General features: G+C 48.1%; 1 protein-coding gene and 1 long non-coding RNA gene across 4 annotated transcripts in view; both read left to right on the top strand.

Moving 5' to 3' along the window:
• RILPL2 (Rab interacting lysosomal protein like 2) overlaps positions 1–17,188 on the top strand; it is a 28,360-nt gene that overhangs the window by 6,738 nt on the left and 4,434 nt on the right. Inside the window, exons 2-4 of one of the 3 annotated variants that reach the window (XM_033220189.1) lie at positions 1,027–1,178; positions 8,350–8,463; positions 12,727–12,825. In XM_033220189.1, the coding sequence (XP_033076080.1) occupies positions 1,027–1,178; positions 8,350–8,463; positions 12,727–12,775 (315 nt within the window). In that variant the 3' untranslated portion in view covers positions 12,776–12,825. Of the gene's footprint in view, positions 1–1,026; positions 1,179–8,349; positions 8,464–12,726; positions 12,826–14,249; positions 14,791–17,188 lie in introns of those variants that run through there. The other 2 variants (XM_033220190.1, XR_004439506.1) reach the window with 2 other exon arrangements.
• On the top strand, positions 4,167–5,595 carry LOC117089220. Its single transcript, XR_004439507.1, has 2 exons — positions 4,167–4,705; positions 5,040–5,595. It is a non-coding gene; the product is annotated as an uncharacterized LOC117089220 (long non-coding RNA).

Genomic DNA, 17,188 nt, shown 5'->3' on the forward strand with positions numbered 1-17,188 from the left:
ACTTTCTGTCCCTCTAAATCTACCTATTGTAGGTTGTTCATATCAGTGAAATCATGTATTTGTCTTAAGTGCCTGGCTTATTTCACTCAGCATAATGTCCTCAAGATTGATTCATGTTGTGGCACATGTCAGAATTTCCTTGCCTTTGAAGGCCAAATAATACTCTGTTGGAGGCATATACTATACTTTGTTTATTCATTTGTTGATGGACACTTGTTTATCTATTCATTTGTTGATGGACACTTGGGTTGCTACTACTACCCCTTGGCTGCTGTAAATAGTGCTGCTGTGGTGAGAGGCCAAGGCAGGCGGATCACATGAGGCCAGGAGTTTGAGACCAGCCTGGACAACATGGTGAAACCGCATCTCTACTAAAAATACAAAATTAGCCAGGCGTGGTGGCACACACTTGTAATCCCAGCTACTCAGTAGACTGAGGCAGGAGAATCGTTTGAACCCAGGAGGCGGAGGTTGCAGTGAGACAAGATCATGCCACTGCACTTCAGCCTGAGTGACAGAGCAAGACTCCATCTCAAAAATAAATAAATAAATAGTGCTGCTATGAACATGGGTGTGCAAATATCTCTTTAGGTCCTGCCTTCAGTGCTCCAGAAACATACACAGAATTGGAATTGCTGGATCAAATCGTAATTCTATTTTTAATTTTTAAAAGAATGGCCATGCTACAGGCACGGTGGCTCACGCCTGTAATCCCAGCACTTTGGGAGGCCAAGGCGGGCAGATCACCTGAGGTCAGAAGTTTGAAACCAACCTCGCCAACAAGGAAAAACCCTGTCTCTAATAAAAATACAAAAATTAGCCAAGCATGATGGTGGGCGCCTATAATCCCAGCGACTCAGGCAGGAGAATCGCTTGAACCTGGGAGGCAGAAGTTTCAGGGAGCCAAGATTGTGCCATTGCACTCCAGCCTGGGCAACAGAGACTCCATCTAAAACATATATATATATTAATAATAATAATTTAATTATATAGAGTTGCTTGCAAAGGTTGCATCTTTTCTTCCAGGTGAACCTGAGCCCAAATAAAATGGTGGTTGACTTGACAGATCCCAACCGACCCCGCTTCACTCTGCAGGAGCTAAGGGATGTGCTGCAGGAACGCAACAAACTCAAGTCGCAGCTGCTGGTGGTGCAGGAAGAGCTGCAGTGCTACAAGAGGTGGGCTCTACCGCCTGGAGGGTCCTGCACCCAGACCTGGCCCAGAATTCCTTGCTAGGTTACGTATTTGTTTTTTGGGTTTTGTTTTTTGTGTTTTTTTGAGATGGAGTCTCACTCTGTCCCCCAGGCTGGAGTGCAGTGGTGCGATCTTGGCTCACTGCAACTTCTGCCTCCCAGGTTCAAGTGATTCTCCTGCCTCAGCCTCCCGAGTAGCTGTGACTACAGGCGCCCACCACCGTACCCGGCTAATTTTTTTGTATTTTTAGTAGAGACGGGGTTTCACCATGGTCTCGATTTCCTGACCTCATGATCTGCCCGCCTCGGCCTCCCCAAGTGCTGGCATTACAGGCGGAAGCCACCGCGCCCAGCCCGGATTTGTTGTTATATGTTCATTCAACCAATTCATTGAAGATCTAATATGTGTCAGACACTGTGCCGGGCCCAGGGGCACTGCAGTGAACAAAACGAAGTGAGTGGAAATCCTTGCTAGTCCAGTGCCAGAGACAAGCAATCAACAAGGAAACCCAAAATAAACACGTGGGGATGGTGGCAGGTACTCTGAAGGAGGCACAAGACTATGTGGCCAGCAGGGACGTGGGAGGGGCAGGGCCTGTCTTAGAGGGGTGGTCAGGACAGACCTCTCTCAGGAAAGATGAAAAGGAGGCAACCCTGTCAAGATTTGATGGCGCAAAAATGGAGCGGGAAGTGCAGAGACCCTGCGGTGGGAACCAGCTTGGCTAATTTACACTAAACGGGCCCAAGAAGGCGAAACCAGGAAAGCCAGGGGGAAGATGGTTGGAAAGAAACTAGGAGCGTACGCCTTTTTGGCTGCAGGAAGGAGCTTTCACTTTATTAATTAATTTATTTTATTATTATTATTATCTTTTTTTTTTGAGACAGAGTCTTGCTCTGTCGCCTAGGCTGGAGTGCAGTGGTACGATGTCGGCTCACTGCAACCTCCGTCTCCCGAGTTCAAGCGATTCTCCTGCCTCAGCCTCCGGAGTAGCTGAGACTACAGACACCCACCACCACGCACGGCTAATTTTTTGTATTTTTAGTAGAGATGGGGTTTCACCATGTTGGCCAGACTGGTCTTGAACTCCTGGCCTCAAGTGATTCACCTGTCTTAGTCTCCCAAAGTGCTGGGATTACAGGCATGAGCCATCCCTCCTGGCTGAGCTTTCACTTTATTGTGAGTGTAATGAGAAGTCATTGCAAGGTTTTGGTTTGTTTTGTTTTGTTGAGACAGAATCTTGCTCTGTTGCCCAGGCTGGAATGCAGGGGTGCAATAACAGCTCACTGCAACCTCGACCTGCTGGGTTCAACCAATCCTCTCACCTTGGCATCCCGAGTAGCTGGGAACACAGGCATGTGCCACAATGCCCAGCTAATTAACCTTTTTTTTTTTTTTTCAGAGACAAGTCTTGCTATGTTGCTCAGGCTGGTCTCGATCTCTTGAGCTCAAGTGATCCTCGCACCGTGGCCTCCCAAAGTGATGGGATTTCAGGTGACCACTGGAAAGTGTTTCTTTGTTTTGAGTCTCACTCTGTCACTGAGGGTGGAGCACAGTAGCACAGTGACATGATCACGGCTCACCGTCGTCTTGACCTCCCCAAACTCAGGTGATCCTCCCACCTCAGCCACCCATGTAGCTGGGACCACAGGTGCATGCCACCATGCCCGGCTAATTTTTGTATTTTTTATAGAGACAGGGTCTCACCATGTTGCCCAGGCTAGTGTCAAACTCTTGGACTCAAGTGATCTACCTGCCTCAGCCTCCCCAAAGTGCTGGGATTACAGGTGTGAACCACCGCACCTCGCCATTAGAAGGTTTTGATCAAGAGAATGACAAGAGGCCAGTTTCCATTAAAAATACAAAAATCAGCTGGGCGTGGTGGCACATGCCTGTAGTCCCAGCTACTCGGTAGAGGGAGGCAGGAGAATCACTTGAACCTGGGAGGCAGAAGTTGCAATGAGCCAAGATTGTGCCTCTGCACTCCAACCTAGGTGACAGAGCAAGACTCTGTCTCAAAAAAAAAAAAAAAAAAAACACAGTTGGGCGCGGTGGCTCACCCTTGTAATCCCAGCACTTTGGAGGCCGAGGCAGGTAGATCACAAGGTCAGGAGTTCGAGACCAGCCTGGCCAACATGGTGAAACCCCATCTCTACTAAAAAATACAAAACTTAGCCAGGCATGGTGGCGGACACCTGTAATCCCAACTACTCGGGAAGCTGAGGCAGGAGAATCACTTGAAACCAGAAGGTGGAGGTTGCAGTGAGCCGAGATTGCGCCACTGCACTGCAGCCTGGGCGAAAGAGCAAAAACTCTGTCTCAAAAACAAAACGAAACAAAAACAAAAACAAAAACGCCTAGTGCAGTGTTACATCCCAGCTCTTAGGGAGCCTGAAGCGGGAGAATCACTTGAGCCCGAGGGTTGGAGGCCAGCCTGGGCAACACAGCAAGACCCTGTCTCTAAAGAGAAATTTAAAAAAGAATAATAAGGAAAGTTAAAAAAGACTGCAGTGGTACCACAGACAGAATAGATTGTGGGACAAGCAAGAGAGGCTGTAAAAAAGCTGTTGCCATAATCACGTTGGGACTCGTAGCTGTTTCCATTTGTGTTATTCCCAAAATGGTTTCCTTTACATAGGTATTTTTTGAAAAGGAGGGTCTATTGTCTTTTTTTTTTTTTTTTTTTTTTGAGACGGAGTCTTGCTGTGTTGCCCGGGCTGGAGTGCAGTGGCCGGATCTCAGCTCACTGCAAGCTCCGTCTCCCGGGTTCACGCCATTCTCCTGCCTCAGCCTCCCGAGTAGCTGGGACTACAGGCGCCCGCCACCTCGCCCGGCTAGTTTTTTGTATTTTTTAGTAGAGACGGGGTTTCACCGTGTTAGCCAGGATGGTCTCGATCTCCTGACCTTGTGATCCGCCCGTCTCGGCCTCCCAAAGTGCTGGGATTACAGGCTTGAGCCACCGCGCCCGGCTATTGTCAAATAATTCTGGGAAACACCGAGTTAAACAAAGCATGTTTTCTTATAGGTAGAGGAAGGAAAAACCAGAGAAATACAAATGTCACGTTAGCTAGTATTTATTGATACTCACCATGTGCCAGGCACTCTGCTAAATGTATCCCAAACATCATTTCAATTAGTTCTCACAGCAAGACTGTGAGTAGAGGTGATGTTATCACTATGGTGAGCTGAGGACCAGAGAGGTGGGCACCTGCTTAAACGGTGGTGGCAACAGCGGTGATGTGACCTCAGACAGTGTGACATCAGAGCCTGTGCTTTTAATTAGCATGCCGCATTTAGATCATGACAGCTTGGAATTAAGGATGTACCCTGATCAAAAATGAAACAAAGCCCAAGTGATATGATTCTTTAAATTCTTTAAATGTAGCACCTTTAAGAGAGCAGAGATACAGCAGAAGCATTGTAAGAAGCCAAATTTATTGTCTCTCTTTTGCTAAGGCTGGGACCGTGTTCATGGAAAGACCTTCGTCTCATTTAATAAGTAGTTCAGGCACAGGTAGTTTTTTTTTTTTGTTTGTTTGTTTGTTTGTTTGTTTTTTGAGGCGGAGTCTCGCTCTGTCGCTCGGACTGGAGTGCAGTGGCCGGATCTCAGCTCACTGCAAGCTCCGCCTCCCGGGTTTACGCCATTCTCCTGCCTCAGCCTCCCGAGTAGCTGGGACTACAGGCGCCCGCCACCTCGCCCGGCTAGTTTTTTGTATTTTTTTAGTAGAGACGGGGTTTCACCGTGTTAGCCAGGATGGTCTCGATCTCCTGACCTCGTGATCCGCCCGTCTCGGCCTCCCAAAGTGCTGGGATTACAGGCTTGAGCCACCGCGCCCGGCCAGGCACAGGTAGTTAAAAAGAGAAACTGCCAAGCTGCTGGTGTCATGAGCAGCTTGTTAGTGGGCAAAACCACACACTTTCTAGTTTTGAATTCTCAGAGAACAAGAGACGTACACTTTCCATCTGGCACAGGCCAAGAGAGGCAGGATTCAGCTTTGTCTCTAGTGTTAGATATTCTAGAGAAGCCAGCATGCCAACTGAGATGTTCTCATGGCAACTGCATCCATTCGAAGGTACAAACTCATACAGATAATATACTGGTAATAAATCGTGATTACAGCTGGGCAAGGTGGCTCACACCTGTAATCCCAGCACTTTGGGAGGCCGAGGTGGGCACATTGCCTGAGGTCAGGAGTTCGTCATCAGCCTGGGCAACATGGTGAAACTCCGTCTTTACTAAAAATACAAAAATTATTAGCCAGGCATGGTGGCACACGCCTGTAGTCCCAGCTACAGAGGCAGGAGAACTGCTTGTACCCAGGAGGCTTAGGTTGCCTTGAGCCAAGATGTGTCACTGCACTCCAGCCTGGGCGACAGAGTGAGACTCTATCACAAAAAAAAAAAATTGTAATTCCAGGGAAATATGGTAAGTTGCTTCCAAAGAGAGCCGCAGCAGTGTTTCCCACCCTGCGTACTTTGCAGTGAGACTTTGCCACTCCTTTCCTCAAGAGGTGGATTTTGTGTTCCCTCTCTTTGCATGTAGGCTGGCTCTGTGACTTGCTTGGACTGCGGGAAGTGGAAGGGGAAGTGGCGCTGTTAGGCTTCTGGGGTTAAGGTGGTAAGAGGTCTTGCTTCTGTTTCTGTGCTCTTAGAATCCTGCCTTGAGACCACCATTCTGTGAGGAAGCTCAAGGTGGAGTCCCATGGAGAGGTCATGGGAAGGAGAACCAGGGCGCACCTGTGGACAGCCCCAGCTGTGCACAGCCCTCTGCCGATGCCCCACTGAACACAGCCAAGTGAGAAGTTCAGGCTAGCAGGACCACAGAGCCAACCATAGGAAGCCAGGCACAGCAGCGTGCACCTATAGTCTCAGTGCATATAGTCTCAGCTACTTGGGAGGCTGAGGCAGGAGGATCCCACGAGACCAGGAATGTGCGGCTTCAGTGGACAATGATTGCACCTGTGACCAGCTGCACTCCAGCCTGGGCAACACAGTAAGACCTGATCTAAAAAAAAAAAAAAAAAAAGCCAATTATAAGAAAGAGTCATCATTGGAGATTATGTCACCGTTGTTTTTAGTCACCAGGTTTAATTTATGTAATAATAGATCATGGAAAAATGGAAATGTTAGATGATGCTTCTTGTTAAACCATTATTATAATAAGTATCTATAATAAAATATCAGCTGGGTGGGCGGCTCACACTTGTAATCCCAACACTTTGGGGGGCCAAAGAGGGTGGATCACCTAAGGTCAGGAGTTCAATCAACACCAGCCTGGCCAACATGGCAAAACTTTGTCAATACTAAAAATACAAAAGTTAGCTGGGTGTGGTGGCGCACACCTATAACCCCAGTTACTCAAAAGGCTGAGGCACAAGAATCACTTGAACCCAGGAGGTGGGGGTTGCAGTGAGCAGAGATTTTGCCACTGCACTCCAGCTTGGGCGATAGAGTGAGACTCTGTCTCAAAAATAAAATAAAATTAGAATATAAATAATATAATATTTTATAATTACAAAAATTTAGGCTGGGTGCGGTGGCTCATGCCTGTAATCCCAACACTTTGGGAGTCTGAGGTAGGAGGAACACTTGAGCCCAGGAGTTTAAGACGAGCCTGGGTGATGGATCAAGACCCTGTCTCAAAAAATTTTTTTTAATTATTGATAATATTAAGTAATGAGTGGGCGCAGTGGCTCATACCTGTAATCCCAGCACTTTGGGAGGCCAAGGTGGGTGGATCACCTGAGGTTGGGAGTTTGAGACCAGCCTGACCAACATGAAGAAACCCCATCTCTACTAAAAATAAAAAATTAGGCAGGCATGGTGATGCACACCTGTAATCCCAGCTACTTGGGAGGCTGAGGCAGGAGAATCATTTGAACCCAGGAGGAGGAGGTTATGGTGAGTCGAGATCATGCCACTGCACTCCAGCCTGGGCAACAAGAGTGAAACTGTCTCAAAAAAAAAAAAAAAAATCTAACTCTTAACACCATCTGTCTTACAATTTGTACTTTTATTTTACTTATTTCTTTATTGACTGTTTCCTTCTCCCACTGGAATATAGATTACTTGAGAGAAGATATTTTGTCTATTTTGTTCAGAGAAAAAACAGTTCAGAGACAAAATATGTATTAACCACAGTAGGTAGCTTAATAAATATTTGTTGAATGTTAATCACTATGTATTATCTTACATAATCTCTCAATCCTTTGAGGTAGGTACTATTATTAGACTCATTTTATAGGTTAGGAAACCAAGGCTTAAGTTAGAGAATTTATACACAATCATGTTCCTAGAAAACCGAGAAGCTTGAAGCAGTAGCCAATGCAATTAGGTAAGAGAAAGAAATAAGAGGCATCACATTGGAAAGGTAGAGGGAAGATTCTAATTTTAAACAGAATTTTGGCCAGGCGTGGTGGCTCAACCCTGTAATCCCAGCACTTTGGGAGGCTGAGGCGGGTGGATCACGAGGTCAGGAGATCAAGACCATCCTGGCTAACATGGTGAAACCTCGTCTCTACTAAAAATACAAAAAAATTAGCCAGACATGGTGGCGGGCGCCTGTAGTCCCAGCTACTCGGGAGGCTGAGGCAGGAGAATGGCGTGAACCCAGGAGGCGGAGCTTGCAGTGAGCTGAGATCCGGCCACTGCACTCCAGCCTGGGCGACACAGCGAGACTCCGTCTCAAAAAAAATAAAATAAAATAAAATAAACAGAATTTCTCTGACTCTAGTTCTTTCAACCATAATATTACTATAATCATCATCATCATTAAGACCCTTTATTTTCAGAGCTGCAAAGATAAGAGGTCTGTAATAAAAGCCAGGCTCAATGGTTCATGCCTGTAATCCCAGCACTTTGGGTGGTTGAGACAGATGGATCACTTGAGGTCAAGAGTTTGAGACCAGCCTGGACAACATGGTGAAGCCCATCTCTACTAAAAATACAAAACTTAGCTGGGCATGGTGGCGGGCCCCTGTAGTCCTAGCTACTCAGGAGGCTGAAGCAGGAGAATTGCTTGAACCCGGGAGGCGGAGGTTGCAGTGAGCTGAGATGGCGCCACTGCCTTCCAGCCTGGGCAACAGAGCAAGACTCCAACTCAAAAAAAAAAGGTCTGTAATAAAAAATAATCCATTTATTTTTTGCCCCATTTTCCAGTGGCCTGATTCCACCAAGAGAAGGCCCAGGAGGAAGAAGAGAAAAAGATGCTGTGGTTACTAGGGCCAACAATGCTGGCAGGAACAAGGAGGAGAAGACAATCATAAAAAAGCTGTAAGTGTCACCTTGCTGCCCCCCGGTCGCGCTAAATAATAACTCAAGGAAGTAGTTGGGGGCAAGAAGAGGCTGGCCAGCTGCCCAGGGCAGGTGGGCAGCTGCCTCCACTCGCCCGGCTGTGGTGCTGCAGCTCATGGGAAAACTCAATGCCAGTGTATTATAATGATATCTGCCAGGCAGTAGCCTAGGCACTTGGCATATATTCATCGAATCATCACAGTGACCCTACAAGGTAGATACTATTTTACAGGTGGAGAAATAGCTACTGAGAGGTAAGGTAATTTGCCCAAGGTCGCACAGATGGTAAATAGTGAAGTCAGGAACCCAAGGAAATCTGGCTTCTACACTCTACTGCCTCCCTGTGATGTTTTTTTCTTTTTTTTTTTTTTTTTTTTTTTGAGACGGAGTCTCACTCTATTGCCCAGGCTGGAGTGCAGTGGCCGGATCTCAGCTCACTGCAAGCTCCACCTCCCGGGTTTACGCCATTCTCCTGCCTCAGCCTCCCGAGTAGCTGGGACTACAGGTGCCCGCCACCTCGCCCGGCTAGTTTTTTGTATTTTTTAGTAGAGACGGGGTTTCACCGTGTTAGCCAGGATGGTCTCGATCTCCTGACCTCGTGATCCGCCCGTTTCGGCCTCCCAAAGTGCTGGGATTACAGGCTTGAGCCACCGCGCCCGGCCTCTCTGTGATGTTTGACCAGGCTGGGTACATGGCTCACACCTGTAATCTCAACAGAGATTACAGGAGGCTGAGGCAAGAGGATCACTTGAAGCCAGGAGTTTGAGACTAGCCTGGACAACAAAGTGAGACCCCATGTCAACCAAAAAAAATTTTTTTTTTTTGAGACAAAGTCTTGCCCTGTCGCCCAGGCTGGAGTGCAGCGGCACAATCTCAGCTCACTGCAACCTCCACCTCCCGGGTTCAAGCAATTCTCCTGCCTCAGCCTACTGAGTAGCTAGGATTACAGGCATGCACCACCATGCCTGGCTAATTTTTGTATTTTTAGTAGAGATGGGGTTTCACCATGTTAGTCCAGCTGGTCTCGAACTCCTCGTGACCAACCTGCCTCAGCCTCCCAAAGTGCTGGGATTACAGGCTTGAGCCACTGAGCCTAGCCAATTTTTTTTTTTTTTTAATTAGCTGGTATCATTTGTCAGACTTTTGGCTGAGATCAAGTGAAGTTAGCTGGGTGTGATGTCCTGCACCTGTGGTCCCAGCCACTCAGGAGGATGAGACTGGAGGATTACCTAAGCCCAGGAGTTCGAGGCTACAGTAAGGTATTATCGCTATTATCACACCACTGCACTCCAGCCTGGGTAGCAGAGCGTGCCCCTATCTCAAAGAAAAAACAAAAAGAAAAAGAAAAAAAAAAGGAAGGAAGGAAAGAAAGAGAGAGAGAGAGACAGAAAAAGAAAGAAAAAGAAAGAGAGAGAGAGAGAAAAGAAAGGAAAGAAAAAAAAGAAACAAAAAAGAAAAGAAAGAAAACAAAAATGAGAATAACGATGACCGGGCGTTGTGGCTCACTCCTGTAATCAAAGCACTTTGGGAGGCTGAGGCGGGCAGATCACCTGAGGTCAGGAGTTTGAGACCAGCCTGGCCAACATGGCAAAACCTCATCTCTACTAAAAATCCAAAAATTAGCCGGGCATGGTGGCAGATGCCTGTAATACCAGCTAATCAGGAGGCTGAGGCAGGAGAATCGCTCGAGCCCGAGAGGTAAAGGTTGCAGTGAACCAAGATCATGCCACTGCACTCCAGCCTGGGTGACAGAGCGAGACTCGAAAAAAAAAAAAGGAATATCCCAGGCCTTCTTTCTCAGGGACAGGACCTTGAGGATCTTGGGAGGGAGCAGGGGGCAGAGGGCAAAGGGCAGGAGCACAGAGGAGAACACCTCTGGCCCAGCAGCAGCAGCAGCAGCAGCAGCAGCTCCGGAAAGAAGCAAAGGAAGAGGCAGCCAGGCATGTAGCTTCCGGAGAGCAGAGTCATGGTTCTTCCTCTGGGGGCAGTGGTTCATGTGAGCTCAGTATGGTGGGCAAGGAAATAGCAGTTTTCTTCCCAGTATTACTCAGAGGCTGTTGGTTTAATTTGAGGAGATAAAGCAGGACTGAGGAAAGGAAAAGATAATTCCCTGTACCTTAAGATTCACCATAGCTGAGCCAGGTGCAGTGGCTTACACCTGTAATCCCAGCACTTGAGAAGGCCGAGGTGGCTGGATCATTTAAGGTCAGGAGTTTGAGACCAGCCTGGCCACCATGGTGAAACCCTGACTCTACTAAAAAATACAGAAATTAGCGGGGTGGTAGTGGCATGCGCCTGTAATCCCAGCTACTCAGGAGGCTGAAGCAGGAGAATCACTTGAGCTTGGGAGGTGGAGGTTGAGGTGAGCAGAGATGGTGCCACTGCACTCCAGTCTGAGTGACAGAGTGACAGTGAGACCCTGTCTCAAAAAAAAAGAAAAAAGATTCACCATAGCTCCCACTTAGTGAGCATTTGCTATGTGCCATACACTGAGCTGAGTCAACATCTAGTCAGGAGGTCCGTTTTACAGATGGGCAAACTGAGAGTCAGAGAAGATCAGTGACTTGCAAAGGTTACACAGCGGGTTGGTGGTGGTGAAACTCAGACCTGAAGCTGCATCTATTTACCTCCTAAGTTCATTCGCCCTTAATCTTGGGCTACATAGAATCTACGGCAGGAAAAACCCCTTTCCAGAATGTTTCCTGCTGCACATGGTGATGCCCGGGAAATGGAATCAAGAGTCAAACTCGGCCGGGCACGGTGGCTCATGCCTGTAAACCCAGCACTTCGGGAGGCTGAGGTGGGAGGATCACCTGAGGTCAGGAGTTCGAGACCAGCCTGGCCAACGTGGTGAAGCCCCGTCTCTACTAAAAATACAAAAATTAGCCGGGCCTGGTGGCGGGTGCCTGTAATCCCAGCTACTCGGGAGGCTGAGGCAGGAGAATTGCCTCAGCCCAGGAGGCAGAGGTTGCAATGAACTGAGATTGCACCACTGCACTCCAGCCTAGGCAACAAAACAAGACTGTCTCAAAAAAATAAAAATCGGCCGGGCACAGTGGCTTACACCTGTAATTCCAACACTTTGGGAAGCCAAGGCAGGTGGATCACCAGGTCAAGAGATCGAGACCATCCTGGCCAACATGGTGAAACCCCATCTCTACTAAAAATACAAAAATTAGCTGGGTGTGGTGGCACATGCCTGTAGTCCCAGCTACACAGGAGGCTGAGGCAGGAGAACTGCTTGAACCTGGGAGGCAGAGGTTGCAGTGGGCCGAGATTGCACCACTGCACTCCAGCCTGGGCGACAGAGCCAGACTCTGTCTCAAAAAAATAAATAAATAGATAAAAATAAAATAAATAAATAAATAATAAATAAATAAAAATACAAAATTAGCCAGGTGTGGCGGTGGCCTCTGTAGTAATTTCTGTAGTAATTCCAGCTACTCAGAAGGCTGAAGTAGAATAATCACTTGAACCTGGGAGGAGGAGGTTGCAGTGAGCTGAGATCTCACCCCCGCACTCCAGCCTGGGCGATAGAGCAAGACTCCATTTCAAAAAAAAAAAAAAAAAGGGAAGTCAATGTCGTCTTGCTAACCAGAATAGAACAGGAGCAACAGGCAGTTTCAGCCTGGCTGTGGGGAATGCCCGAGGATCTCTCCCTGTCCCACTTGGGACCACTCCTCTTGAATGAGCCCATGTCCCAGCATTGGAACATGCTATGCACTTTCCTCTGAATGCTTCCCTCATGTCTGTGCACCGGGGTTGATCCCATAGTTCTTCAGATGCTGCCTCTTATACCAAGAGTGAGGTGCTTGTGTGGAATTCAGATTCTCAGAAATCAAGTAATCCCAGCACTTTGGGAGGCCAAGGCGGGTGGATCACCTGAGGTCAGGAGTTCGAGACCAGCCTGGCCAACATGGAGAAACCCCGTCTCAACTAAAAATACAAAATTAACCAGGCGTGGTGGCAGACGCCTGTAATCCCAGCTACTCAGGAGGCTGAGGCAGAAGAATTGCTTGAACCCTGGTAGGCGGAGGTTGCGGTGAGCCGAGATCTTGCCATTACACTTGAGCCTGGCAACCAGAGTGAAACTCTGTCTTAAAAAAAAAAAAGAAATTTTCAGAACAGAAGACCATGGTGACTGGAACAGGGAAGAGAATGAAGGCAAGATTGGAGAGGTGGGAGGGGCTGGGTCACCCAGGGCCACCTGGATTCTGGTGCTGACTGTGGATTTTATTCTAGGTGCATTGGGAAGAGACATTGGATGGTTTTAAGCTGGAGAGTAACATGACAGTATTTACACAGAAAAAGCTCACTCTGATTGCCTTGTGGAGAAGGGTTGGGAGACAGGGTCAAAGCAAGGCCAAGGTGGGTGTTTCTCTTTCCTTTTTTTTTTTGAGATGGGGTCTCACTCTGTCACCCAGGCTGGCGTGTGGTGGCTCGATCTCAGCTCACTGCAACCTCCGCCTCCCAGGTTCAAGTGATCCTCCCACCTCAGCTTCCCAAGTAGCTGGGACCACAGATGTTCACCACCATGCCCAGCTAATTTTTGTATTTTTGGTAAAGATGGGGTTTCTCCATGTTTCTCAGGCTGGTCTGGAACTCCTGAGCTCAAGCAATCTGCCCGCCTCAGCCTCCCAAAGCGCTAGGATTAGGGGCATAAGTCACTGCACCCAGCCTAATAGAAGTGTTTCTTCCACAAGGAAGGGTCTTCTGAGGTAAGATAATGAAAGCGCACCTCCACCCCGTGTCAGACCTGAAGGTATTCATTTAGGACTTTCACTGGCTATCTTGTTGCAAATCAGGCTTCCAGAAGGCATAAACGACTGGTTTATTTCAGCGTCCTTCTACGGGAGCTTAGGACACCTAAGTGGAGTTTGAGCCTGATAGGGCAAAAGTGAAGTGTGTGTTCTGTGCATGAGCTAGCCTGAGGACATGTGGCTAGTGGCTAATGAACGTGAGGCCACCCTTTCAGGTTCAGATAAACTTAATGAGCTACTAGAATGAATGAGTGAATGAATGAATGAATGAATGAGTGGTTTTTTTTGTTTTGTTTTATTTTTTTGAGACAAAGTCTCACTCTGTCGCCCAGGCTGGAGTGCAGTGGTGCAATCTCAGCTCACTGCAAGCTCCGCCTCCCGGGTTTACGCCATTCTCCCGCCTCAGCCTCCTGAGGCAGCTAGGACTACAGGTGCCCGCCACCACGCCCGGCTAATTTTTTGTATTTTTAGTAGAGACGGGGTTTCACTGTGTGAGCCAGGATGGTCTCGATCTCCTGACCTTGTGATCCACCCGCCTCCACCTCCCAAAGTGCTGGGATTATAGGCGTGAGCCACCGCACCCGGGTTTTTTTTTTTTTTTTTGAGATAGGATCTTGCTCTGTTGCCCAGGCTGGAGTGCTGTGGCGCAATCTCGGCTCACTGCAACCTCTGCCTCCCGGGTTCAAGCAGTTCTCCTGCCTTAGCCTCCTGAGTAGCTGGGATTACAGGTGCACGCCACCATGCCCGGCTAGTTTTTTTTTTTTTTTTTAGAGATGGGGGGTCTCACTATGCTGCCCAGGCATGTCTCAGACTCCTGGGATTAAGTGATTCTCATCCTCTTGCCTCAGCCTCCCAAAGTGATAGGATTACAGGCGTGAACCACACCTGGCCTAGACATATTTTTGAGTCAACAGTTGCAAGAGCTACTTAGAGATTTTACAGGGGTTCTGCACCCCTTGCTTTGTACCTTCTGCTTACCCTGACCCCTCTCTCTCTCCACACCAGGTTCTTTTTTCGATCGGGGAAACATACCTAGATCCAAGGCCACAACTAAAGCTATGGCTCTGATTCTAGATGACAGCCTTCCAAGATGCCTGGCAAAGCCACCTCTCTGTGCCACACAGACACACTGGGCCTGTGTGTTCATTTCCCCTTCAAAGCAGACTGAGGAGGGAGGAGACAAGGTTCTCTTGGCATCACTTTCTCCCTGACTGCGGAACTAGACACCCTTGAAGACTTGGCCTGGGCCAGTGAAGCAGAAATCAAGAAAAACAGAAGGGATGTGTGAGGGTTGGGGCCCACTTCCTGCTCCCCCGTCAACCCCCAGGGCCTCCAGCGTGCAGATGCATGTCCTATTCATCTGCTCCCAGGGATGACCCTGGTCTTCAATGTTTAGCAGAAAGGAGAAAAGAAAGCAGGAAAATGTGCTATTGATATTCCAGTGGTGACTTCACTGATATTTAGTGAATATTTGATTTAGCCAACATGCCTTTCTTTATGTGATTTTGTATTAAAGTAAAATGACTTTTATACTTTCTATAGCTTATCTAGAGTGGTCTCTTAGTTATGATGGTATACACGGTGATGTATATGTGTATATGTCACATATATACATTTCATTGTATAATGAATCAATTGCATTCATTGAATCTAAGCAATAAATCATTATTTGGTGTCACTATGAAGGGAAAGATTGCTGCAAACTAAAATGTTAAGAAGCTATTGATTTTAGGACTCATCCTGATTTCAGAGGTGTTAAGATGTGAACAAAATGCATTTAGGAATCAATGGAACAGAGTCGGTGTCTGCACTTTGCAAAGGAACTAATGAGGCTACCGCACCCATTCTGTGAGCCTGTCCTCTTAGTAAAGAACAGTGGCTTACTCAGTGTGTTTCACCTGCTCTGTGGCTTATCTCATTTGTTCCTTATAACCTGGGTAGATGGGAACTGGTACTGGTGCACCAGTTTATAGATTTTTTTTTTTTTTTTTTGAGATGGAGTCTCTCTCTCTTGCCCAGGCTGGAGTGCAGTGGCGTGATCTCAGCTCACTGCAAGCTCCACCTCCCGGGTTCACGCCATTCTCCTGCCTCAGCCTCCCGAGTAGCTGGGACTACAGGCGCCCGACACCACACCCGGCTAATTTTTTCGTATTTTTAGTAGAGACGGGGTTTCACCGTGTTAGCCACAATTGTCTCGATCTCCTGACCTCGTGATCCGCCCACCTCGGCCTCCCAAAGTGCTGGGATTACAGGCGTGAGCCACCGTTCCTGGCTTTTTTTTGAGGCAGGGGACAGAGTCTTGCCCAGACTGGAGTGCAGTGGCACCATCTGGGTTCACTTCAACCTCTGCCTCCCAGATTCAAGTGATTCTCCTGCCTCAGCCTCCCAAGTAGCTGGGACTACAGGCATGTGCCACCACACTGGGTTGATTTTTGTATTTTTAGTAGAGATGGGGGTTCACCATATTGGTCAGGCTGGTCTCGAACTCCTGACCTCATGATCTGCCTGCCTCAGCCTCCTAAAATGCTGGGATTACAGGCATGAGCCACCGTGCCCGGCCAGTTTATAGGTTTAGAAACTGAAACTCTGGGCCGGGCGCGGTGGCTCAAGCCTGTAATCCCAGCACTTTGGGGGGCCGAGACGGGCGGATCACCAGGTCAGGAGTTCGAGACCATCCTGGTGAACACGGTGAAACCCCGTCTCTACTAAAAAATACAAAAACTAGCCGGACGAGGTGGCGGCGCCTGTAGTCCCAGCTACTCGGGAGGCTGAGGCAGGAGAATGGCGTAAACCCGGGAGGCGGAGCTTGCAGTGAGCTGAGATCTGGCCACTGCACTCCAGCCTGGGCGACAGAGCAAGACTCTGTCCCAAAAAAAAAAAAAAAAAAGAAACTGAAACTCTGGCTGTGGAGCTAGGAAGCAGCTTGCCCAGGAGGCAAATGCAGGCCTGATTCCAAGGCCCAGGCTGGGAGCTGCCAAGCTCTATGGGTCCAGAGTCACTGGCAAGTCTAATATTAATAATTTAATATTAATAAGTTACTGTATACTTTGCCTGCATCATTCTAAGTACCTTTCTGACGCTGTCTCACATGCCTTTGTGGGATGGGGATCACTGTTGTCCTTGTCCTTGGGGTCCTCCCAAGGAGATTAAGGCATCATGGGTGAAAAGACTTATCCAAGATCCTCAGCTAGAAAGTGGTAGAAGCAGGACTTCAGCCCAGATACAAAGTCCAGACCCAGGCTTCAACCACTCTGCCTTCCAGGAAGAGTTGGCAGTGTTTAAGAGTCTAGTCCATAACACTGTTTCAACAGCATCGTTAGATCAGGGCTCCTGATCCCTAGAACCCTGTGTAACACTGCAACCCTGGCCAGGCATAGTGGTTCAAGCCCGTTATTCCAGAACTTTGGGAGGCCAAGGTGAGAGAATTGCTTGAGCCCAGGAGTTCAAGACCAGCCTGGGCAACATAGTAAGACCCTGTCTTTACAAAAAAATAAAAAATTAGCCAGGCATGGTGGTGAGCACCTGTAGTCCCAGGTACTGGGGAGGCTGAGGCCAGAAGATGAATTGAGCCCGGGAGTTTAAGGCTGCAGTGAGTTATGATCACACCACTGCACTCCAGCCTGAGTGACCGAGTGAGACCCTGTCTCCAAATATATAAATGCTCCCCTGCCTCCCTGTGGGGATAGATAGGGTGGGAGAACCCACTCCGAAAGAAATGCCAGGTTAAGATGGCACGGGTGGCTCTGGTACTAAAAAAAGACTAAAAAAAGTTACGGTGAGAAATGCCTGGAGTGCAACTCTTGGTAAAATCCGATGCTGGCAGGTGGGCATTCTGGAAAGTAAGTCCTGGGGGGTGATTCTCCCAGAGACGGGCCTAGCTTGACCACAGATAACAGAGTTGTGACGTCAGTTGAGCTCTGGCGGTTCTCACACTGCAGGATTCC

This window comes from Trachypithecus francoisi, unplaced genomic scaffold (genome assembly GCF_009764315.1).
Source record: "Trachypithecus francoisi isolate TF-2019V2 unplaced genomic scaffold, Tfra_2.0 Lachesis_group11, whole genome shotgun sequence".
Lineage (NCBI taxonomy): Eukaryota > Metazoa > Chordata > Mammalia > Primates > Cercopithecidae > Trachypithecus > Trachypithecus francoisi.